At 40.7% G+C, this 27,093-nt stretch overlaps 1 protein-coding gene across 2 annotated transcripts in view; it reads right to left on the bottom strand.

Moving 5' to 3' along the window:
• Nucleotides 1-26,623, bottom strand: part of rad17 (RAD17 checkpoint clamp loader component) — a 74,071-nt gene extending 47,448 nt beyond the window's left edge. The window contains exons 1-3 of one of the 2 annotated variants that reach the window (XM_047382403.1): nucleotides 26,355-26,623; nucleotides 24,870-25,082; nucleotides 2,969-3,043 (exon numbers count right to left, since the gene is read on the bottom strand). In XM_047382403.1, the coding sequence (XP_047238359.1) occupies nucleotides 2,969-3,043; nucleotides 24,870-25,082; nucleotides 26,355-26,396 (330 nt within the window). In that variant the 5' untranslated portion in view covers nucleotides 26,397-26,623. The remainder of the gene's footprint in view (nucleotides 1-2,968; nucleotides 3,044-24,869; nucleotides 25,083-26,354) is intronic. The other variant, XM_047382402.1, reaches the window with a different exon arrangement.
• Nucleotides 26,624-27,093: the final 470 nt, after the last annotated feature.

Genomic DNA, 27,093 nt, shown 5'->3' with positions numbered 1-27,093 from the left:
GCTATACCTTTTATAGACATACAGGTTAAAGAAATGGCTGAGTAGACAAAGATCGCCCCTAAGATCTGGAGAAAAATACAATCTTTGAGCTCCCAAAATCGATCTCACTGTTATCAAGTTTTAAATGAATAAAAACTTTCACACCTTATAATCTAGTCACAGGCTTTAAAAATGGGGAGACCAGGGTCTGGTGTACTTTCATCAGATGTTTAATCATAACTTTGAGCAATTGCAGACTAACTTTCACCTCCCTAAAACAGATTTATATAGATACGTACAGCTTATAACTTACCTAACAACAGAGTGGGGGAAACTTTTAAAACCTACACGCATTGAAAGGCTTTTAATTAAAATCCATATAGGAAATGGTGTTAGGAAAAATCTAAGTAATATAAGACATATTTTCAGTTATGGACCAACATAATTCCTTACACATAAAACGTAGATGGGAGATAGAGCTGAACAAGGCTGCCTGGGAAGAGATGTGTACTGAAGCACACCTTGCGCGCGCTGCAGGACTTTAATTGTAGTGTGTTACTAATAACAGCTCTCTTCAGGTTATTGACTAGGTCCTGCTTTGTAGTTCTGGGCTGATCCCTCACCTTCCTCATGATCATTGATGCCCCACGAGGTGAGATCTTGCATGGAGCCCCAGACTGAGGGAGATTGACCATCATCTTGAACGTCTTCCATTTTCTTATACAGGTCCTTCTCAAAATATTAGCATATTGTGATAAAGTTCATTATTTTCCATAATGTCATGATGAAAATTTAACATTCATATATTTTAGATTCATTGCACACTAACTGAAATATTTCAGGTGTTTTATTGTCTTAATACGGATGATTTTGGCATACAGCTCATGAAAACCCAAAATTCCTATCTCACAAAATTAGCATATTTCATCCGACCAATAAAAGAAAAGTGTTTTTAATACAAAAAACGTCAACCTTCAAATAATCATGTACAGTTATGCAATCAATACTTGGTCGGGAATTCTTTTGCAGAAATGACTGCTTCAATGCGGCGTGGCATGGAGGCAATCAGCCTGTGGCACTGTTGAGGTCTTATGGAGGCCCAGGATGCTTCGATAGCGGCCTTTAGCTCATCCAGAGTGTTGGGTCTTGAGTCTCTCAACATTCTCTTCACAATATCCCACAGATTCTCTATGGGGTTCAGGTCAGGAGAGTTGGCAGGCCAATTGAGCACAGTGATACCATGGTCAGTAAACCATTTACCAGTGGTTTTGGCACTGTGAGCAGGTGCCAGGTTGTGCTGAAAAGTGAAATCTTCATCTCCATAAAGCTTTTCAGCAGATGGAAGCATGAAGTGCTCCAAAATCTCCTGATAGCTAGCTGCATTGACCCTGCCCTTGATAAAACACAGTGGACCAACACCAGCAGCTGACACGGCACCCCAGACCATCACTGACTGTGGGTACTTGACACTGGACTTCTGGCATTTTGGCATTTCCTTCTCCCCAGTCTTCCTCCAGACTCTGGCACCTTGATTTCCGAATGACATGCAGAATTTGCTTTCATCCGAAAAAAGTACTTTGGACCACTGAGCAACAGTCCAGTGCTGCTTCTCTGTAGCCCAGGTCAGGCGCTTCTGCCGCTGTTTCTGGTTCAAAAGTGGCTTGACCTGGGGAATGCGGCACCTGTAGCCCATTTCCTGCACACGCCTGTGCACGGTGGCTCTGGATGTTTCTACTCCAGACTCAGTCCACTGCTTCCGCAGGTCCCCCAAGGTCTGGAATCGGCCCTTCTCCACAATCTTCCTCAGGGTCCGGTCACCTCTTCTCGTTGTGCAGCGTTTTCTGCCACACTTTTTCCTTCCCACAGACTTCCCACTGAGGTGCCTTGATACAACACTCTGGGAACAGCCTATTTGTTCAGAAATTTCTTTCTGTGTCTTACCCTCTTGCTTGAGGGTGTCAATAGTGGCCTTCTGGACAGCAGTCAGGTCGGCAGTCTTACCCATGATTGGGGTTTTGAGTGATGAACCAGGCTGGGAGTTTTAAAGGCCTCAGGAATCTTTTGCAGGTGTTTAGAGTTAACTCGTTGATTCAGATGATTAGGTTCATAGCTCGTTTAGAGACCCTTTTAATGATATGCTAATTTTGTGAGATAGGAATTTTGGGTTTTCATGAGCTGTATGCCAAAATCATCCGTATTAAGACAATAAAAGACTTGAAATATTTCAATTAGTGTGCAATAAATCTAAAATATATGAATGTTAAATTTTCATCATGACATTATGGAAAATAATGAACTTTATCACAATATGCTAATATTTTGAGAAGGACCTGTAATGGCACCAACAGTTGTTGGCTATTTTCCTGTAGCCCATCCCAGCCTTGTGCAGGTCTACTATTTTATCCCTGATGTCCTTACACAGCTCTCTGGTCTTGGCCATTGTGGAGAGGTTGGAGTTTGTTTGATTGAGTGTGTGGACAGGTGTGTTTTATACAGATGATGAGTTCAAAACGGTGCAGTTAATACAGGTGATGAGTGGAGAACAGAAGGACTTCTTAAAGAAGAACTAACAGACCTGTGAGAGCTGGGATTATTACTGGTTAGGTGATCAAATACTTATGCAATAAAATGCATAATTACTTCAAAATTACACAATGTGATTTTCTGCATTTTTGTTTTAAATTCCATCACTCACAGTTAAAGAGAACCAACGATAAAAATTTAAGTCTTCTACATGCTTTTCAAGAGGGAAAACCTGCAAAATCTGCCGTGTATCAAATACTTTTTCACTGTATATTTCCTGTACAATATCCGGAGATTCCCTTTTCAACCATTTCCTGGTTATTGTCTTTTTATTTCCCTCCAAATAAAATCTGTTGCAGGTATATGTCTGGTTTCTTATCCTGTAATGGCTGGTTTTCCACATAAATTACTTTGAGGTTGATATCCCTAAATTTTCTACAGTGTAGCAAGAATCTCCTTTAGTTACCTTTGATGGATTTGTGTGGCCTCTCATCCACTTCTCAACTTCCTCAATCTTCTTTTTGTGAACAGCGAGCTCACCCTGTAGAAACACAAGACTCTATTAAAAAAAGAGACATTTAATTTCTCATTTATATTTCTCCTGAATTATTCTAAAAGCATAACTCTAAATAATCTCCAAGATATGCTCAACATTTAAATATGTAATAAAAAAAACACAAATATTTCCCAGATCTAGGGACAAATAGATTGCAATGGTAGACATTAGAGCACCCATAATTCATAATTTCACTTGTCTTGGTGACAAAAATTTAGGTTTCCCTGGTTTTACAAGACATCATTAAATACTCAAAAGGATAGACCTTCAACAAGACAAGGGAGGTTTATTTGTAAGGAGGTAATTCCTTAAAACCCTTCTGGCCCATTACACAATCTGGGTAATGAGGGAGGGGTCTTCTGCAGTGAACTGCTTCTGACTGCCTCCTCAGTTCTAAGGTGGAAATTCCCTAATAACCTTTGTCCCCAGTAGAAAACTAGTATCATAGTTATAATTTGAAACATTTAATTTAATTAGCAGGACCTTTTGTACTTTTAGAATTTTCCATTTTTTGTCATTTTTGATTGGCCTCTGGTTAAATTTTGTGTTAATTTTATGCACTTGATGCTTTTAGGACCACATTTTCTTAACATAAAATCAACCTCTGTTTTGACCAGGGACGGAGTGGCATGAGGGACTATCTGGCCCCCGGTGGACTGGTGGGATAGTGGGCCAGTGATTCAGCCCGTGGTGGTGCTGAAAATTACCTGTCAATCACTGACGCTATAAGTGACATTAAATAAGTCTGAATAAGACGTGAAGATGGGGCAGGGAAAGCAAACTAGGAAACGTAAAGATGGAGCTGAAAAGTTGTAGCAACGAATTAAAAAAATTCTTACTTGTACTAAAGATGTACTAAAGCCAGCAGGGGTGGAAAGTATGAGGAAGAATTACATTTACTTACGATACTGTAATTAGGTACAATTTAAGTACAATTTGTCTATAATTTGGACTTTTTTAAGTAGTTTACAAAAATGTAGCGTTTTCCTGTGTGTGTTTTAAGTATTTTACTCTGCCATATTTAAAATCCTGTCCGTTATGGAGTAAACATAAAAATTTTATTAAACTGAAAAACAAAAAGAAAGGAAGAGAAAAAAAAAAGGAAGAAAAAAACAGATCTGTGATCCACGGATGGGTTAGTAATCATATCCCAACATGGAGGCACATCTATCAGACACTAGAGGACCCATAAAAACCCATCAAATACAGTTGAAGTTGTCATCCAAGAAAAAGAAGAAAAACCATGGCCAGACTTCTTGGACCAGTTTAACTATAAGCATAAGAAAGGCAACAGCTTTATTATACAGTGTAAACTTAGTTTGCTTAAAGAAACTAAAGTGTCTGCATTTAAAAACTCAACATGGAACCTACACAGTCACGTAGCGGTAAGTAAAAAAATTTTAAGAGTTTAGTGAGAAACCATAAATGTAAACTCTAAATTAAATTTAACTATAAGTTAAACTATAATAATTTTTCTTGGACAGTAGTGCAGGTCCTGCTAACATATATAATAAATAATAACATTGTTACCGGATGTAATCTAAAGCTAAAAATTGCATCATTTGAGCTTGCCAGGTTTACTACATGTAGGAGTTAATAAGTGGACAGTATCTGGTTTATGTTCAGGACTATGATCATGTAAACAGGCTAAATAATATTTTAACGATTAATGTAAACAATATCAACTTTATCTGAAACTTGTGATTATAATTCTTATTGGCTAAAGCTGAAAATAAAGGCTCAGGTGCTTAGTTTGGAGTCAGGTACTTAAAACTATTAGATATGAGAAATAGTGAATATATATATATATATATATATATATATATATATATATATATAAAGGGATGAAGATCAGAACTGCAAGGTTCTGGGGAAGAGGAGAACCACAGAGAAGCTTCATGGATGTAATGAAGTCCCTGGTAGGGTGAGGTTCAGACGCTAGACACAGGAGGGTTTTTCAACTTGTAATGCAGCAAAACAAGGCACAAGCATTATTGTTTTTGTTGATAATTTTAGAAAAGAAAGATTCCCTAGCATTGTTCTGTTGAAACTTTTATCTGTGAAGTATCACTTTATAGATGTCATAATGAACCTTGAGTCAGGTCTATGACACTCCCTTTTTCACTTCTTACTGGTGTAGAATTTCTCCACGAAGTCTTCTTCTTACCAGAGACAACCTTCACCTTAACAGATGCAATTAAATCAATGATGTCTAAAATTTTAGAATGGTAGTTATTACCAGCTTATTTACCAAGTTACAGGACAAAGTAGTAATGGAAGAGTAAACTTGTTAAAAGTATCAGTTGAACTTTTCCTTTTTCTTTTTCTTAGAATTTCTCTTTGGCTAATTGAGTGAACATAAATGATGCTTTCAAAGATAAAATAAATGCGGTCAGATAGGGCAACATCAGTTACAAGGACCCTGAAAATGTTCAGACCCTTAGTGATGATTAAGTCCCAAATATGTCCACTTTTGTGTGTTGGCTGTCTAACAAGTTGAGTCAAACCCAACACTTTTAAGTGTATAACATAGTTCATTTGCCTCTTTGTCTTCAGGGTTGTCAACATGGATGCTGAAGTCTCCACAAATGATTAAAGAGTTGTAATCAAAACAGATAGATCATTGAGATCATTGAAAAAGTTTGCTTTTTCAATGAAAAAATCTTTCACCAGCCGTCCAAGATAAAATAAAAGAGCAGAGCGCAGCTCGTCACCACCAACAGGAAGCTTTTCTGTGATATGGTATGTGTGGATCGGTTTATGTTGTTTGGATTCTTGCCATGTTAAAGATTTTGTTTAGGCTAAAGCTTTAGGCTAAAAGTTACAAGGATACTTAAAATGGTCGTATTTTGTCAAAATAATGTGATGAAACACTAACTAGATGACGTGCATAATAAATATATGACAAGTGTGTGTTTTCTAAGATATGATACCTACCTACCGTTGTTTCGTGTTCACCTGTAGATTCTCTACAGGAGGTGTACGGTTTATACACGGATAGAATAATGATATCCCCTGCTTGTCTTTTCCACATCCAGATCCCAGAGACCATACCATCTAAAGAATGACCCGGTGGTGTAAAGAATAACAGTCACCTATCCCAGCAACCTTTGCCGAAGGATCCAAATATAAGACGGACTCACTGTAACAACGTCCCAAAGAACGGGCAATCGCTCTCTGGATTGGACAAACAGGTCTACCTGCTTGCACAGTTGAGGATGAAGATTTCATCCTCATGATGGAGACCTTTGATAAGAGGCTGACCATACACTAGGATGCAAAATAACAACTGGGCTGGACATATGGTCTAAAAAAGGACTTGCATCTTAAGTTTTTGCAATTAGTGTTTTTAGTGCTTTTTTCTGCACTGTTGAAAACAAAGGACAGCACATATTGTTGAGGCTTGACCCCATCCACGCACTGCAATTCAATTCATTTCAATTCACTTTATTTATATAGCGCCAACAACACAACACATGTTGTCTCAAGGCACTTCACAACAGTCAGGTACATACAGGGATTGGACAATGAAACTGAAACACCTGGTTTTAGACCACAATAATTTATTAGTATGGTGTAGGGCCTCCTATGCGGCCAATACAGCGTCAATTCATCTTGGGAATGACATATACAAGTCCTGCATAGTGGTCAGAGCGATTTTAAGCCATTCTTCTTGCAGGATAGTGGCCAGGTCACTACGTGATACTGGTGGAGGAAAACGTTTCCTGACTCGCTCCTCCAAAACACCCCAAAGTGGCTCAATAATATTTAGATCTGGTGACTGTGCAGGCCATGGGAAGTGTTCAACTTCACTTTCATGTTCATCAAACCAATCTTTCACCAGTCTTGCTGTGTGTATTGGTGCATTGTCATCCTGATACACGGCACCGCCTTCAGGATACAATGTTTGAACCATTGGATGCACATGGTCCTCAAGAATGGTTCGGTAGTACTTGGCAGTGACGCGCCCATCTAGCACAAGTATTGGGCCAAGGGAATGCCATGATATGGCAGCCCAAACAATCACTGATCCACCCCCATGCTTCACTCTGGGCATGCAACAGTCTGGGTGGTACGCTTCTTTGGGGCTTCTCCGCACCGTAACTCTCCCGGATGTGGGGAAAACAGTAAAGGTGGACTCATCAGAGAACAATACATGTTTCACATTGTCCACAGCCCAAGATTTGCGCTCCTTGCACCATTGAAATCACGGCTGCCGTGATTTGGGCAGCCGTGGTTTTATGTTTTTTGGATACAATCCGGGTTAGACATCCCTTTCAGACAGCTTCCTCTTGCGTCCACAGTTAATCCTGTTGGATGTGGTTGGTCCTTCTTGGTGGTATGCTGACATTACCCTGGATACCGTGGCTCTTGATACATCACAAAGACTTGCTGTCTTGGTCACAGATGCGCCCCCAAGACGTGCACCAACAATTTTTCCTCTTTTGAACTCTGGTATGTCACCTATAATGTGTGCATTTCAATATTTTGAGCAAAATTGTGCTCTTACCCTGCTAATTGAACCTTCACACTCTGCTCTTACTGGTGCAATGTGCAATCAATGGAGACTGGCTACCAGGCTGGTCAATTTAGGCCCTGTCCCAATACCCGAACTTCCACCCTTGTGTTCCTGAATTGCGCGTTCCCGCTGATGGGTTCGAGTGCGTAGTGTGTCCCAATTCTCCAGAGTCGTCCTTGGCCCCGCCCCCTTTGTGCCCAACATTTGCCCTTCTGCGAAGCCCGCATCTAAGCGGACTTCGCCGAAGTATATTACCCACAATTCACTGCTGCAGATGACGTTGTGAGCAAAAACCAATCACAACCATCAACGTAACCAGCCATCAAATCAGAATAATAAGAACTGCATAAACTTTAGACAGCAAGCCGACAAATATTGCTAGATCCCACTGGGTTCAGAGTGAGTCTGGGCAGTCATTAGGCCATAACACTGAAGCTACCTTTCAAACAAACACTGGCGCAGCGAGAGTCTGGTGTATAAACCTCCTTCACTTCCTGCACTTTCTTCTCCTCAAAACAATTGCTTGTTGCAGTTTTAAATAGTTTTTTAGCAGCAAGGCTGCAAAAACAGTGCTGGTTCCCGCCCTTTTTGATGTTGCAGTTACGGTGCAGAGGTGCAAGTGGATGACGTAAACGCCTACTGTCCCAATTCTCCAATTTTGCATGCTTGTAACCTGCGCATTTCAACCCTTACATGCACTTGTACAAAGTATACACTTCATAGAGGGGCGTAGGGTGTAGTGTGGGTATTGGGACAGGGCCTTAGCCATGAAACCTCCCACACTAAAATGACAGGTGTTTTAGTTTCATTGTCCAACCCCTGTAGATTCCAATTATTCCTAATCATTGAACAGTGCAGTCAGAGTTAGTTATTTATTCAAATTGGATAAAAGGTTTTTCTGTCTAAGGAAACCCAGCAGATTGCATCCAGTCAGTGACTTGTAGCATTCACTCCTACCGGATGAGCATGTAAAGAACTGCAGAGTGTATAAAATCCTGCGTTGACCAATGCACAGAGGACTGGGGAACACACAAAACTCTGACAGTCATAACTGATAACAGAAGCACAAGATTGAAGCGTTTAAAGCTCCATTCAGTTCGCTTGGCGAGCGTTTCCATTAGTTTTTTCCGTACCGGTACCTACTTTTTTGGTCCCTGCTCCTGAGCAGGTACAACAGGGGCTGAGTCGGGACTACATGTGACATGACCAGACTGCTTTTTACTGATTGGGAGGAGGAGAAATGAGAAGGTTTTCGTTGAGACAGTGCAGGGAAAAGTTAATAAAACTCAAGAGCAACTACAGTAATATTAATGGCCACAGTGGCTGGAGCAGGTCAAACATGTAATTTTACCATTTACGGGTCATAAACCATGCCTGAAGGGTGACAGAAAAGAAAAAGGACAAATCAACTTTCTGCAGAGCGCTGTATGTAATAACATCCTAAATCAGCTGATCACACATAAAATCAACTGTTCAGAGGCACAAACACTTCCCCCAAAACACAAAACAAAACCAAATGAAACAACTTGTTTGGTTTGGAAATTTATTTACGGTCGTTTAGCGAACCAGCATCTGCAGGAGGAGGGAGCAGGCAGAGAGCAGCTGCCCGTAATCAGACTTCCTGCATTGGACCAAATGAGAGGATGAGCCCGCTGAATCCGCAAAGCACAAATATGCAATATCCAACCTAAAACTAACTTTTGTGGAGATATATTATGTGTGTGCATTATTACTATGTTCAAAACAGTGTGGGAAATAAAATGTGTAACATGTGTTAGTATAAGACATTGTGTGGCCTGCAGAAGTATTTCTCAAAGGGGTATGGTGAAGTGGAAAATTACTGAGAACTGCATGTGTGTGAAAATTAGAGACATTACAACTGACTGAGTTACTCCCTACTTATATCAGTAGATATGGGATGCAGCTGTGGGACAATGTCTAAATATGGTAAGCCGGAAAAGTGTGTACGTGACTATGTGTAGAAAATATTGTAAACAAGGGCGCTGCCCATTTTCGTGTGTGTTTTAATAAAAGAAATGAGCCCAGTGAGAGAAAGCCAGAAGAAATCTCGGTGTGTCCTGACCACATGAGCTCTCTCCTCTCCCTGGGTCCAGGTATTTGAATGACATACAGCTGTCTCCGTGTGATTTATTCTAATGTGTTGTGAACTCCTCTAGGTTACGGTGAATAAACGAACGCGCAGAAGACCCTGTTAAAGGGATACTTCAACAATTTGGTGATCCCCTACGTGGAATTCGGACAAAAAGAGAGTGTGACAGACGAACCTTCTGACACCTAGGGCGCCCATAAATCATCAAAGGTAAGGTAGAGCCTATTTTATTAAACTCTCCGATTGAATTTATATATAGGCTAAATTAACCAGGGTGTCAGTTGGTTCTGAATGTCATTTTACACTGCAAAACTGTAAAAGAGTGTGCGTTAACTGAACGTGTTAAAATGGAGTCAGATAAGAATTGCTGAGTGTCGTCTGTAGCTTGTCAAAATACGAAAGCTGAAAAAAGTTAGTGTCCTTATATTGCTGAGAGTGGCGTCTCAACTTATTGTTTGACGAAGCAGTAAGATATAGCTGGGTTAAAGGCCCGTGAATTGGCAAACCACAAAGGATTAAACCGGGTTAAAGGCCCATAGAAGTCCATCTGAATATTTTTTAACGGGTGACAGGTTCATTCAGAAACTTTACAAAGGGTTAGAGGCCCATCTAGTGGACACACGGAGGAATTACGGTCCTCACAAGCGACGGGTAGTGGAGTCGATGTTAAATAATTGGACAATAATTCTGAATTAAAAATGCGGTTGGATTTTTGATTATTTGGGGTAAAATAAAAGACAAGTACTAGGTATAAGTATCTGTAGTGCGGATTATAGAAGAAATGTGAATGTTAAGTGTTTTTGCTGATATTAAACGGGAGTGACTGTGAGAAGCGCTGACTGTGTGTGTGTGTGTGTGTGTGTGTGTGTGTGTCTGGGTGCAAGCCAGCGGAGAGCAGGGCCACCATTGCAGTTGAGTAAATGCACTGTATTGTCTGGTAAACCTGGCGGTGTTAACAAGGATAATACAGTGATAAGCGGATTTTATATGCATATTGTGAAGCGTGAATTGAACATTAATTTCACAGGATTTTAAACAACATGGAAGGGGAATTTCCGGAAACACCAGGATGGGTAGATTTGGAAACCCAATTGACTAACATGCAAGCACTGGTTCTCCAGTAAGGAGAAGGTGAAAAAGAAGATCGAAAAACAGGTAAGAGAAGCAATGAAGGAGGATGGACTTAATTTGACGGACAAGTGGAATTTAGGTGATTGGTTTAGAAAGAAAATGAACACAGCTAAGAAACACAGACAGGAAGCACAAGGTAAGTTGAATGAAGCTACTGTGTGGTCCAAAGGTAAGTACAGGACCAACAAAGAAAAATGTGAAAAAGAGGAGCGCTTCTGGGGAGACATGGTTTTATTACATCAAGGAGGACAGCACACAATGAAGCACATAAAACCCAGAGGAGGAGCCAAGAAGGAGGGGCCGAAAGCAGCTAAGGGGATGAGCCCAGACACACCTCCCCCGTATGCACCCTCCTCCAAGTACAGCTCACTCACTGGTGCACCCACACCGCCCCCTGGTGGATTGTACCCCATATTGGAAGTAGAGAATGGAACACTTGTAGTGCATGGCTTGGACATTTCAGAAGGGGGGGCTGGATCTGTCAGTGGAAGTTCCGGATTATCTATGTCAGCATCTGCTGGCTCATTTCAGAATGCGGAAAAAGCAGCCTTTCAGGACAGAGAGGTAAGAGAAAGAAAAGAACAACAACAACAAGGAAGTCTAACAAATCCCTTTCGCTCACCCCCACAACAATCCTCCCAACCACCTTCTCTAATTTCAGAGGCTGGGGCACGGGGGCCAGCCGGGACACCCGGCCCAAGCTCTGGCTTAGAAGGAGCAGGGACTGATCTGGTGGGATCAGTGGGTTTACTGCTAAGTGGATCCTGGAGGCCAGATAGGGTTTTGTGTCCCAATTCTTTTCTCACACCCACACCTTGTTACACCTCTACCCCAGCTGTAGAGCTGCAGGAAAACAGGCACAGCATACCACAGGAAGATGGAGAAGACAGAGCAGATCCGCAGCAAAACCATCCTGAGGACGGACCCCCAATACACAGTCAGACAGTTGTACAGTTAAGGAAACATTTAGCCCGCCAAGCTGCAGCTAAACCAGAAGGATTTAGTTATGCCCCAAAGGCCAATTATCCCCTTTTACAGCAACAAGGCTCTGGAGCCCCCCTTAGGTATAAACCTCTCTCTCTGGGCGACATTATGGCTCTCTGTGACAAGTTGCCCCCCATAACTGAAGGAGCAGCAGTATGGCTCCAGACTTTAGACACCCTGACGGCAGGCACCACACTAGCATTGGGAGATTATACAGCAGTGGCAGGACGGTGCGTGCCACACCACACATGTAGAGAGATTGAGACTGCTGCTTACACCTCAAGAGCCCCGGATTCTGACCTCTTCACCCAGCATGTCCACTGGCTAGGTGAGGCATTGAGAACAGCATACCCTGTAACCAGGGGACGCACCATTCCTAAGTTTGAATGGGACCCTAAAATTAACCCCAGGGAATACCTGGGGTTAATGCAAATCCATGTGGCACACTCAGACAGGAACTAACCCAGCTAATGAAGGAGCACAGCGAGACTGGTTCAGAGATGCTGTCCTTAAAGGACTGCCCCAACAGGTAAAAGCCAGTATGGACGACAATCCTGACATGGCTGGAGCGGATGCTGGAACTTGGAATCGCCATCTGATCCATCACCTGTCCAAACTAAGAGAGGACCATAAGAAAGATGAGGAGGAACTTAAGACCCTGCAGACCCAATTGCTAAAAATGCAGTTAGCCGAAGCAAAACAGAAAGCAGGAGAAAAGAAGAAAGACAACAAAACTCCCAAAATAATGTATGAAGGTGCGTTTTCTCAAGGCCCCCAGACTCCTCCCTTTCCTGGCCATCAGGACATGATTGCACCGAGGTCTGCAACCTCTGGTCCTTATCATGCCCAACCAGGCCAGTTCAGGGGCAGGGGCGGGCCAAGGGGCCGTGGATTCCGTGGAGGACCACCAAGGCGATGGGGGGGTGCTGATGTTTGCTACCACTGTGAGGAGCAAGGTCATTGGAGCCGAGACTGTCCGTACAACCTTGAGGCATATGGGCGTGGGCATGGACCCAGAGGAGGCCCAGGGCGACGCCCGTATCGAGAACGGGGTGGTCCACCACGTGGAGGTCAACAGCAGCAACCTTCACTTCAGCTGCCAGCCTGGGATGAACCCAGCTTTGGGCCAGTCCACTACTGAGGGCCCCCACAGAATCCCCCGGACAGAGGGACTGAGGACCCCTTACTGTCCGTGACAGTGTATGGACAAACTCTTCCTTTTTTGGTGGACACTGGGGCCACATGTTCAACTATTCAACGAGCCCCTCCTACCACCCTCTCCACAAGGACTACCACTGTCATGGGGTTTTCTGGGGCTAAACAGGTCCTACCTTGCACCAAACCCCTAAAAACCGAGATAGGGGGACAGACTTTGAACCACAGCTATTTGGTGTCAGCGGACACCCCTGTCAACTTATTGGGCAGAGACATGTTGATTAAAATGGGAGCCGCCATTTTATGTGGACCTGATGGACTGTCTGTGCATCTGCCCAATGGAACTCAACTAGCCTGTGGCAACAATTCCCGCCTCTCGTGGACAGTATCTCATACAACCCCTGGCTGACCCTATGGCTGACACACAGGTCCTTGCACACTAACTGAAATATTTCAGGTCTTTTATTGTCTTAATACGGATGATTTTGGCATATAGCTCATGAAAACCCAAAATTCCTATCTCACAAAATTAGCATATCATTAAAAGGGTCTCTAAACGAGCTATGAACCTAATCATCTGAATCAACGAGTTAACTCTAAACACCTGCAAAAGATTCCTGAGGCCTTTAAAACTCCCAGCCTGGTTCATCACTCAAAACCCCAATCATGGGTAAGACTGCTGACCTGACTGCTGTCCAGAAGGCCACTATTGACACCCTCAAGCAAGAGGGTAAGACACAGAAAGACATTTCTGAACGAATAGGCTGTTCCCAGAGTGCTGTATCAAGGCACCTCAGTGGGAAGTCTGTGGGAAGGAAAAAGTGTGGCAGAAAACGCTGCACAACGAGAAGAGGTGACCGGACCCTGAGGAAGATTGTGGAGAAGGGCCGATTCCAGACCTTGGGGGACCTGCGGAAGCAGTGGACTAAGTCTGGAGTAGAAACATCCAGAGCCACCGTGCACATGCGTGTGCAGGAAATGGGCTACAGGTGCCGCATTCCCCAGACCTGGGCTACAGAGAAGCAGCACTGGACTGTTGCTCAGTGGTCCAAAGTACTTTTTCGGATGAAAGCAAATTCTGCATGTCATTCGGAAATCAAGGTGCCAGAGTCTGGAGGAAGACTGGGGAGAAGGAAATGCCAAAATGCCAGAAGTCCAGTGTCAAGTACCCACAGTCAGTGATGGTCTGGGGTGCCGTGTCAGCTGCTGGTGTTGGTCCACTGTGTTTTATCAAGGGCAGGGTCAATGCAGCTAGCTATCAGGAGATTTTGGAGCACTTCATGCTTCCATCTGCTGAAAAGCTTTATGAGATGAAGATTTCATTTTTCAGCACGACCTGGCACCTGCTCACAGTGCCAAAACCACTGGTAAATGGTTTACTGACCATGGTATCACTGTGCTCAATTGGCCTGCCAACTCTCCTGACCTCAACCCCATAGAGAATCTGTGGGATATTGTGAAGAGAACGTTGAGAGACTCAAGACCCAACACTCTGGATGAGCTAAAGGCCGCTATCGAAGCATCCTGGGCCTCCATAAGACCTCAGCAGTGCCACAGGCTGATTGCCTCCATGCCACGCCGCATTGAAGCTGTCATTTCTGCAAAAGGATTCCCGACCAAGTATTGAGTGCATAACTGTACATGATTATTTGAAGGTTGATGTTGTTTGTATTAAAAACACTTTTCTTTTATTGGTCGGATGAAATATGCTAATTTTGTGAGATAGGAATTTTGGGTTTTCATGAGCTGTATGCCAAAATCATCCGTATTAAGACACTAAAAGACTTGAAATATTTCAGTTAGTGTGCAATGAATCTAAAATATATGAATGTTAAATTTTCATCATGACATTATGGAAAATAATTAACTTTATCACAATATGCTAATTTTTTGAGAAGGACCTGTATGTTAAAATACTAACTGTGTGACTGTGTTGTGTGTGTTTGGAGGACTAAGCATTTTAACAGAATCAGCAGGATTCTGCTAGTCCTGTGTTTTCTTTTGCACAGATTCAAACTAAGTACTGGTGACTTTGGAGATTAAGGTCGGATTTCATTCCAGAAAATTAACACCGCTGTGAACTAGTCGCAGTAGAAGGCCGTGTTAATGTCCTCTCCATAAGTCTCATGCCAGTGACCTTTTATCTGGGACATTCATACTACAATTAAACTAACACAAAACATAATGGGAAAAAAACTAAGTAAACAGAAAAATAATTTGGAGGGAGATGTAACGTTTATGGAGAACTATGTAAAAGGAGCAGGTATGATCTGTCATAGATGGAATAAAAAACATGGTTTCTTGGGTAAACTAAATATTAATGATATCTTAAAATTACAAGGGGATTTAAAATTAGAAATAATGAAAACCAAAAAGAGACAAAAGAAAGAACAAAGGAAGGTTGAATATAAACTCAGAAAAATGGTTGGAACAGAGAGACATACAGAGGCAGAATAAGAGGGAGAAGCGAAAAGAAAAGTTAACAGCTGCAGTTTTGGTGCGGCCAGAGGAGGAGAATACAGCTGCCTTCAGACAGCAGAGGCGGCAGCCTCCAAGAGCACAGCCGCCTGCTACACAGGCAGTGGTACAGCGTGAGGAGGAGGAAGAAGGCGTAGCCGCAGAACCTCCTCAAACCCCCGAGAAAAAGCCAGATAAATCAAGCAACACTTTTAAAACAGAAATATGTACACGATGGCATAAAAAATACAGATTTTCAGGTAAATTAATTATCACTGAAATCCTAAAACTACACGCGGATCTTAAACTGGAGATTATGCATTCAAAAGATTCAAGAGACAATAAAAAGCCTTGCCAGATTATAATTTCAAAGGGGACCTTTCAGTCCCTGAGTGCACACAGTTGATAAACAGATTAAAACAAAAAGATGAATGAAAAAAAAATAATAAGAGCAGCCTTTAACTGACATAGCCATAATAATGAGGCCTAAAGAAAAGCACAGAAAAACAAAAGCAAAAACAAAAACTTTCAGCTTCACTGAAAACAAATAAGGGGGGTGGACCGCCACCCATCCCAGTTTAGAATACCAAAGTAGCCTCAAATTATAATGGTGTTATACTACCAACAATACCATGATAAAATGCTAAAGATTCATTTTACAGGGAAATAATTCCATATTTGACTCAGATTGTGTGCATTCTTGATTCTCTCCTCTTTCAGAGAAGTTAAATTTCAGCTCTGTGAAACGACCTTGACAAAGAGATGCAGCTGCCTGAAAACAAAAATAAAACTTCTGCAAACAGCAGAAGTCCGTCTCTGCTGAAACGTCTGATAAAGATTGTAACTCTACCCTGCATGTGTCAAACTCAAGGTCCGCGGGCCAAAACCGGCCCCCAGAAGTTTAGTGATTCTCTAGAAGTAGAGCCTTTGATATGGTGATTGTGTGCTTGAATGTTATTTTGTCAATCAATAAGCAGTTTTGTCTACATTCTGCCACAATCTGCCTTTTGAAAATGTTTTGAATCTTGCTCTTTATGTATAAAACAAAAAAGAAAAATTGGCTAAAGTCTGCAGACACAAAATTAACCTGGATTGAAGCTCTAACTATGTTTATTTAATCTGAGATCCTCTCCAAATGCAACAGTATATGTCAGTCTACATGAGATACTAACAACTTGACCTACTGATATAATATAAAGATCTGAGAGAATATGTGAAACAAACAATGATCAAAGTTTTTCAACAGGTGATGCTCATCCAGGAGGAAGACATTGTTACTAGGAAATGCAGCTCATTCATTAACAATCAATTTTTCTCCTATAGGTGGAAGTTTTGCTGACTAATCATAGGCTGGATCTATGAAACATTATGTGCACAGACCAAATGACCAAGGTTCTGACTGACTTATGAACCTCACTGACCTGACAATGATAACATGACACCCAACAGACAACACCTTTAAGGTGGACCCCACTAAGACCACCTTATTGATTCTTGGTGAATAAAAAAAAAGAATTGAAGCGTTCAAAACAGACCTAGTGGAAACAAAAGGGGTCATGAGGAAACAATGTGCATTTTAAGAATAATAGAAGTCAAATTATGTTCAAATTTCTGCAAATAAAATTACTTTGACAGAAATAAGTAGTGTGTGAATGTGTGTAAATGGGAATGACTGATTTCATTGTAATGCATCTTTGAGGGACCTTAAAAGCACTTATAAAGGTCTGATGTTCTGATGATCATTGCCAAACTTATATCTTGATAGGGTTTCCAGAATCTTTTCCGAAAAATCATATGGAGATAGCAAAGGTTCTACCTGTATTGAAAATACTGATAACCATAAGAAAGCTCATAGACCCGTCTTCAATTTTTCACAATTCTTTTACAAACAGGGTATTTAAACTTTCATGTGGCCAAATGTCTGTGTTTGACTTTCTGTTTTTGTAAAATAAATGTCGGTTCATGTTATGTAAAAATTAGAGTCCTCAACATACCATAATAATATTAGGTCAGTTCTCTATGGTAAAACAAAAAGATTTTAACAGACATTTAGAGTTTTTCCAGTCAGGTTCAAAATGATCGAATTAGACTCAAACTTAACACAAGATGAAATGAACCTTAACAGAATTACTGGACTGGACTGAAATAGAGAAAACTTGAGTTAATTGAAACAAACTTTAGTTACTTGAACTAAATACAAAGCTGACTGAAACTGTACGGTGTATCTATAAAACTGGGTAAGACAAACTAAGATTATAAGATATAATATGCCCTTCATTTTTTGTGTTCATCAGTGAGTGAATTTTTATTTTTATTTTTAATAAGAACTAAACCAAGCATTATTTAAAATAATAGCAACTACCAAAAATAGTGATCTCATTTTTAAATGAAATAAGGACTTACTTTATAAAATATGATAAAAAAGAATAATAAGAATTTGGAAAAACAGAGGCTTTAAACCTCTGCAGGAACAGCACTGTCGAAAGTAAATCCTCATACAGAAATCTGGAAGCTCACTCTAGGATGGACAGTCAAAATCCATCCAAGGACACATTTAGATGAGGCAGAGGGACAAATACAGGGCTTAGCTGAGAGCAAAGAGAGCAACATGCATCCTGCCCTAGCTGCTGTCCCACCTGAACTGTGGTCCCAATCATCGACAGATGTAGGGCTTATAAAGGGATTTACCACCATACAAGGTTAAACTAATATCTGAAAAAAGACTATTAGTCCGCCAATACCCCTTCAAGCCAGAAGCTGAAGAAGGTACTAAGCCAGTAATATAAGATATGTTGAAGTCAGGAATATTAAGAGAAGCACCTGACGCTACATGCAAGGCATATCACACTGACATCGCTATTATTATCACAGCCAAACATAACTCTAAAAGATGTGCCCCTTAAATCCAAGTATTCCAATACCTACTGCAGAAGATGGTAAACCCCATTCCTGTAAAACAAAGGTAGAAGAAGAAACAAAACCTAGACAAGATATTTCCCAAACACCATTATCAAACTCACAAACAGTGTTTTGTAGATGGCTCAGCATCTAAAGATGAATATGGAAAGAATAGAGTTGGTTATGCAGTAACAACCATCGATAGGATAATAGAAGCTAAATCTCTACCAAATACATGCTCAGCCCAGACTGCAGAGTTATATGCTGTAGTGAGAGCATGCAAATTACACGAGGGACAAATACTTACTATATACACAGACAGCCAATACGTCTTCGGATCAGTACATCACCACGCAAATATTTGGCAAAATAGAGGTTTTAAAACATCATCAGGAACAGAATTAACACATTTTAATCTTTTGAAAAGATTATTATCGGCAATACAGCTACCTGGTAAAATAGCACTCTATAAATGTAAGGCTTACCAAACAGATTCTAGCACGGAAACAAAGGGGAAAACTTTTGCAGACATAACTGCAAAGAAAGCTGCAACAGAACCCCTAAACACTAAAAATGTCAGATCTGCTATTTATAGACACAGACGTGCTGAAAGACGCCCAACAGTCAGCACCCAAGACAGAAATAAAGGCCTGGCTAAAGAGAGGAGCACAGAAAAAAGATGACATCTATCAGATAGAAGATAAACCAATCCTCCCAAAACATTTATACAACACAGCGGCTACAGTGACACATTGGGAAGACCCAAGTGTCAAGGGGGGAATATGTCACATCTAGTAAAGCATTAATTCTACACTATAAATTTTTTTGACTATGCAAAGAATTTTTGCAGATTATGCATAATTTGTTGCAAACACGGGGGAAGAAATATTGCCTAGTTGTAATAGATGAACCTAGTGACACATTTCTTCCCCACATATGGTATCCCACAGATTATAAGGTCAGATAATGGAACTCATTTTGTAAATAGTGTAATAGAACTAAGTTCTAAAGCATTAGGGTTTCAGTTAAAGATTAAGGAAAACAATGGAAGAAACAGGGAGGCCATGGCCCGAATGCCTATCCCTGGTTAAATTATGGATGAGAATAACTCCAAATCAAAATGGTCTTACTCCATTTGCCACCTACTGTACATCATAGTATAAATCCACCCACTATATTCTGAGCCTGAGATCACGTGACACCAAGTCGCTGATGTAAATTTGTATTCTCAAAAAAATAGTACATGGCAGACCGTTTTCTCTGCCCTCTGACATGAATGAAATAGAGAAAGCACAACAAGAAACTTCATTAGCTGAGTGGATGAATAAAATGTTGCAGACAAAAGACACACAAATGTCCAGTGGTCTGCCGATAATCTCTGCTCCTATCCCACAGAACAACCTGAGGCCTGGTCCTGATTAAGACACTCCACCAGAAGGATTGGAGCACTCCTCGGTGGAAAGGGCCATTTCAAGTGCTCCTGACAACGCCCACAGCTCTGAAAATAGCAGAGGCCTTCCTGGATCCATAAAAGCCACTGTAAGCCAGTTTTGCCATTACAGGAGCCAAACCAACCGACGGGGTAGCAGAGGAAGACCGGGTACAAAGGGACTGGAGGACCCATAGGGCCCAGTATCTCAAACCGGTGAAGAAAACAGCTGATCTGCGCCCAACTTATAAAATGGCTCTCTGTAACGTGTACAGGACTGATAAGCCTGAGCTTAATTCTGGTAGCAGGATTCTTTCTCTGTCTAAAGCAGGATCCACAGTAGGCGATACCGCACCAGAAGAGATGGACATCTGACGGAATGCATCTCAGACCACTGATGGAAGAACATGACGCACATCCATTCCTACAGAATTTCTGGTATCGTTCACGGTGGCATATGCAACACTGAACCAGGTAGAAATGCACGAAAATGAAGGGGACGATTATGATGACATGTTGTAAATAAATCACATCAAATGCCTGAGTGTACTCATACATTGTATTTCATAAAATGACCTTACAGCAGAAAATCGAAAGAAGTTGTTGCTTAAGTGAAATGAGAAAAAGTACAATGATGACATAAACAGGGCAGATTTTTAAATTCTTTTATTTTTATGTTTTCAAGTATTATTTTTTATTTTTATGATTTCAAGTATTAATCAACATTTAACTTTTAATGGTTGCCGACGGCGGCGGGGCCGTATGAGTATTTCCCACAAAATATAATCTGTTTACCGTTCATGGGTTTTCGCTCATACAGAGTATTTTTCTTATTCGTTTTTATATTAAATGTTTTTACTTGTGATAAAAGGAGGGACTGTTGGATGGGTGCGAGGACTTGTTATCACTCATGTAAAAACTTTGTGCTGTAATGCACCTGCAGTCTGCTGTTTGGTATGCAGCTTGTCTCTGAGTGCAGTCCTCCTTCCTGTGTGTGAAATCACCGTTATCTATTTCCCATGAGAACCAGCCTCCTACCTTCCACACACACACATACACCCTCTCTGAACTGTCTGTTGAACTGTGTATATAAATAAAAAGATAGGGTGTCAAAACTTTGTAGTTGCACTGCAAAGTGGGCTACCCTTGTCACAAGTAAAACTGACTCTGTATCGTTCTTACCTCTGAGTTGACTAAATAATACCTAACAGTGTGCATTATTACTATGTTCAAAACAGTGTGGGAAATAAAATGTGTAACATGTGTTAGTATAAGACATTGTGTGACCTGTAGAAGTATTTCTCACAGGGGTATGGTGAAGTGGAAAATTACTGAGAACTGCATGTGTGTGAAAATTAGAGATAGTACAACTGACTGAGTTGCTCCCTGCTTATATCAGTAGATACGGGATGCAGCTGTGGGACAATACCTGTCTAAATATGGTAAGCCGGAAAAGTGTGTACGTGACTATGTGTAGAAAATATTGTAAACAAGGGCGCTGCCCATTTTCGTGTGTGTTTTAATAAAAGAAATGAGCCCAGTGAGGGAGAGCCTGAAGAAATCTTGGTGTGTCCTGATCACATGAGATCTCTCTTCTCCCTGGGTCCAGGTATTTGAATGACATACAGCTGTCTCCGTGTGATTTATTCTAATGTGTTGTGAATTCCTCTAGGTTACGGTGAATAAACGAACGCGCAGAAGACCCCGTTAAAGGGATACTTCAACACTTTGAACGTCAAAAGTCTCCGGTTTTGCACTTTTAAGTCCTTGTCCTCGTTATTGCCATGGCTGAGACAAAAGCATTTTCATAAAGCTCAAAATTGTAACTTCTTCAGGCAAACTTTGGAGCTTCACCATCCAGGCAGCAGCATCTCTCCTCTCTTCTTCTCCTGTCACAACCCCTCACATCAGAACCTCTGAGCCGTATTTTATAAGTTCTGGTTGGGCTGTGGTTCACATAATTATCCCAGTGGATAATTTCAGACATAAAAACATAATTAAGACATTCTTGCATATACATTAATACAAATGTTATTAGTATTTAGTTTATTTATGTTTTTGTTTTTTATTTATTTTTTATTATTTCATGCAGATTACTTTAATGTGACAATGTAACACAGTAATGTTAATAACAGCACAGCGAACTACACTCATGGCCGGAGGCGGGGCTTCAGCAACGATAGCTTCAGCCGTTGGGGGGTCAGTGGAAACACAACTGTTACCGTACCAAGTAGAGCGAAACCGAGTGGTGCAGAGCCGCGCCAGCTAAAACGAGCCAGTGGAAAAGGGGCAATAGATAGGACCCCATGTGTTGTACACATACTGCCACACGTGATGAACATGATCTAGAAAGATGGAAGTATCAGCCGACTGCTGGGCAAATATAGACAGCTTGTCAAGCTCTCCCGCAAATAATTGTTGGTAACTCAGTGTTTGCTGCAGCTGTATCAACTAACTGTGGTCACAAACTGCCCTACAGATGGTCCAGCAAATATCTGATGACATCACAGCTTCTCCAAATCAAGGACTCAGTAGTTAAGGTCGTGATGGGATGAGCTGGGATTATATACTGCCAAGTGAGTTGCAGAAGTTGGCTGGACTAAGAGACACCCCATTCTCCCTTGTGTAGCCTGCCCCTCTGGACCTGCAGGGTCACCTGTCTGTGTTCCCCAATGGCCAGGGTTCTAGCTTCAAGGACCTAGCTGCCCTGGCAAAAATGATGAAGGTAAACATGGGCAAACCTTCAGCTGCATTCTTGATCACACTAACTCCAATTTTTCACCCCTCATTGCTGATGCTTGCTACCTCAACCCGACAGTTGCACCGGAAGCTCCCCTTCAAAATACTGATGAGCAAAGCAAGAGATTTCTGGGACATTACATTGCTCAACTGGTGCCACCAGGAAGGGCTGAAGATGGGAAGCCAGAGGAGGGAGAAAAAGAATCTCAAGAGGACCACAGAGAAAGCGGCCTAGATTCAAGTTCTTCTCTAGTCGGTCATCCAGGTCTGGCCTCTAAAATGTCATGCAGGAAATCAAGAAATGTATGGAGCAGATCTCACAGCGTACAAACCAAGAGACTGCCCTTGAATTTTGGGCTGCACAGGGAGATTCTGTTTATCCTATTGCCTTAGATCTTCTAGCCATGCCAGCATCTCAAGCATTTGCTGAGAGGTTCTTTAGCATAACAGGTCACTTCAGGTGTTGCCAACGAAATAGAGCAAGAGTCATTTTAGAGACAACCGCTTTCCTCAAACTGAATCCAGGTTGTTGTTAATAATAATTTTGCATCCACCTCGTAAACAAGCTGTTATTATTATTAGTATAGATGAAGATATGTTACTGTGATATTCTGTTTGTACTTGTTGTGAACCTGCACTGGGGGTAGGTTGCCCCCCTCCAAACTATGTTATTAAACATGTTTTTGTCCATTTCAGTTTATTTAATTTGCTTTAGACCCAATACAGTATTTACAGCATTTAGGGGCTGTCTTCTTTTATGTTTCAAAACGTCCAGTGTCATGTTTGCCAAATATTTTAATTAGTGTATAAGAAATGTATTCTATTACTTTGATTTAAAATGCTTGCACGAGTTAAAGATCGACTAGGGTTGTATGATGTATGCTTTTATAAATAATATGCATCCTAATTGCCCAAGCAGAAAAGGTCAAATTGAGCATATGTGTTCCTCATCCATTGCTTACATATTGGGCATATGAATGATCATTGCACTTAAGCAAATTCTCAGAAATAAAACCACACTTGCCAAAGTGAGAATGTTATTGGTTTTTTTGGAGTAATTGGTTCCCCACTAATTATTCAAATTAATTTGTAAAGACTAATACTCTTTTTTTTTTTACTAATACCTTTTTGCGGTTTTGTAGTGTAAAGCTGTACTAAAACTATCATATACAGAAATGACTAAAACTGACAAACTAAAATATTTTCATCCAAAAGACTAAGACTAAAACTGAAATGGCTGCCAAAAACAATACCGTACCTAGGTTAGAGAAACAAAAATGACTGGACTGTTGCTCAGTGGTCCAAATTCCTCTTTTCAGATAAAAATGAAGTTTGTATTCTATTTGGAAATCCAGGCACCAGAGCCTGGAGGAAGAGTGGAGAGGAACAGAATCAGTCATGATTTGGGGTGTCATGTTGATCTACTGTGTTTTCTGAAGCCCATAGTTGATGCAGCCCTGTACCAGGAAACTTTAAAGCACTTTAATCCTTCCATTTGTTGACAAGCTTATGGAGAGGATGATTTCATTTTCCAGCAGGACTTTGCACCTGACCACACAGCCAAGGTACCAAAAACCATAGTGTTGATTGGCCAGCAATCTCGCATGACCGGAACCCCAGATTCTAGTGTTTCTCAACCCTGCTTCTCAGGGTCCACTGTCCTGCATATTTTAGGTGTTTCCCAGCTGTCACAAATCTGACTTAAATAAATGGTTGATTAAAAGACTTTTGCAGCACTTCATGGCATGCAATCATTTGAGTGAGATGTTCTGGAGCAGAGACACATTTAAAACATGAAGGACACAGTTCTAGGATTAAGAATCATTGCTCTATAGCGGGAATGGGGAACCAACAGCCCTCAGAACCCATTTACCTGGCCCACAATGCAATTCCAAGTTAATGCATAAAACAATTAAAGCTCTGTGGAGAAAAACAATAACAGAATAGGGTATTTCTGCGATAAAATAATTATTAAAGCACATATCCAAGTTAGGATCAGGGTCAGTGAACAAAACATGAGTCAGCAAGAGATTAGATCAAAGGGCAGGTGTCGATCTTTGCAATGGCGTAAAAAAGAAGAAATATCTAAATTGTAGAAAAATCCCAGAAGATGACATGATGATACAAATTAAAAGCAACCAAAAATGACTAACAGTCTGACATGTTGCCGGTGGACCTGTACTATGGTTTGGATTGTATTTTGCACAATATTACATTGCTTATTTCAAATAACATTACAGATTATACTTACTCACATAGATGAATATTGCAAATAAATTCTCTAAAATACCTAAATGATTAGTTTTTTGGCCAGACAATGTTATGTAAATAACATATATTTTCATCATATCAAACATCTCATTTCATTGTCACAAATGCTAAAGTTTACCTGTGAACAAGGTGAATATCTGTCAACCCATGGCTCATCTGGATCATTTTTAATCGATTTTGTCAGCCGAAGAAAGCCACTTCTGTCTTTTTTTCTTTTCCTAGGCCTCTGGCATTCAGGTTGGGAATCCCAAAATTGTTTGTCCTCTCTCTTCCCAGAGCAAAATCTTTCGTCAGACGGATTAGAGAAGGATGGATCCACCCAGTTATGTACCTGTAATGTAAGTAGAATAAATCGGAGCGTGTAAATTAAGGCCTGATGTAAAGCTATTACAAGAAATCATAAATTTTGATTTCAAAAAGTCTTAAAAAATAGAAGTTAGCATAACAGTATAAAATCAGATAAAAGGAAGTATGTCTTTTCTAGTGTGGTAAAATAAAGGGATAATTTGCAAATAGCACACAAGTCCAGTTCAAGAACAGTTTAGATAAGGAAATGTTCTTGGCGTGTGGAAAGACTAAAGAGTTATTTCAAACGAGCATCTAGGCCTGTTCAGAAACAGTCCAGCTGTGGGAATAAATATTACATCCTGCAGTTTTCTAGGTCGGCTTGACATTAATGTCCATAGTGCCAGAAACGTTTACATCATTTACAAGATGAGAGTAGATTGGTTGGAATTCTCACATCCACACCAACGATGTGACTTTATATAAATAGGCCATTCTTTGTTTTAAATGACGGGATCCTGGATTATGATGAAGGTCCCCCGCGGTCGACTCTGAGAGGAGAACACTTGTCCGTTTCATCATTTTACTCAAGACTATTTTGTTGCCACTGCCTTCTCCAACATGTTGCTGTTTTTGTGTCACTGGGTCACATTGCATGAAAGCTATTAATTTTTGTTTCTCAAGGGTGTTTGTTCCCTAAGCGAACCACCATGTGTAGGAGGAGGGCGAAGCCAGAAAGCTGCTTCCCGGGCATCAGACTGCCTGTATCGGGTCAAACGGGAGGAAAACGCCGCCGAGCTCGAATTTCCAATTTCCCACCTAAAACTAACTTACCGGGTTACGTTAGCCAAGGTCAGCAAACGTCTTCCAGTAAAAAGCTCTTCAGCAGAGAGAGACGCGCGTTTACTGAAGACTGGTTGTGTCGCCATGTTTCAAGCCAGATAGTTCTTTCAAAATAAACAATTTCAAAAAAATGTGAAGTAACTCGGTCAATTGTTTTATAACATTCTAGTAGTATTCTAAAACACAGTTGCTAGAATAAGCAAAACAAGCAAATATTCCAGAACACTGGGATTAATGCACGAGTTTGAAAAAAATCATAAACTTATTGGGGACCACGTAATACTGAAAAACCTCAGGTAACAATGATAATGATAAAGCTAAAGTTAATCATTCTGGGAAGATTGCAGAATAGATTATCTGCAATAAATAATTAGCACATTATAAATTACTTGGTCCTAAACTAGTTACACTTTCAGCGTAGGCTAACCTGTGCCAAAATACATACATTGCGTGTCTTTCAGACTGAAACACTTACTCGTCTTGAGTTAGCTGTATCTTCCAAGGATGACTTTTTCATTTTTGTTCGTGTTTTTGAGCACGGAGGAAACTGCTGACTGAAGAGTTCCTGATGCTCCTTCGGGAGCAAATGGGTCTTTAAAGAACGAAACAACTACACAATGTGTAAACGTACATATATAACGTCATAACAAAACACTTTTAGGAGATATCACATGCTGCTCTACATCTCCTTAGGAAAAAAGCATTGTCTTTCTCTTTTTCTGTTTCATGGCGTAAACAAGCTGTAAGGTGCATTGCCGCCACCTACTGGACTGGAATGCGAACAGAAGGGTAACAGAAAATATGTTTACGTTCTTTCTAAAAAAAAATGTGACCTTCAAAAACACCGTTACCCCTATATTTACTACAGTATGTATAAAGAAATTTTATTTTTAAGATTTAGTTGGATCAATGCTTCTTCAAGATGTATTGTTTCTTATGTCACAATACTCCTGTTAAATCTTTTAAGCACAGCTGATTGTGTCTGAATTGCAATCTGCTTTAATCAATTAACTATGATAATTGTTTGGAGGTCTACATATTTGTTTCAGTCGACGCCCACATGTAAAGGAATGTGAAAAAGCACCTATTATTCTTTTGGTATAGCATTAATAGGATGATATGATGAACCTGAAAAGTATTATTTTTTCTTGCTGAATTACATGAATTAACCCAAATCCATTTTATTTATAAAGCATATTTAAAATACAATTTTT

This window comes from Girardinichthys multiradiatus, chromosome 12 (genome assembly GCF_021462225.1).
Source record: "Girardinichthys multiradiatus isolate DD_20200921_A chromosome 12, DD_fGirMul_XY1, whole genome shotgun sequence".
Lineage (NCBI taxonomy): Eukaryota > Metazoa > Chordata > Actinopteri > Cyprinodontiformes > Goodeidae > Girardinichthys > Girardinichthys multiradiatus.
This window is presented reverse-complemented; position numbering and strand designations above follow the sequence as displayed.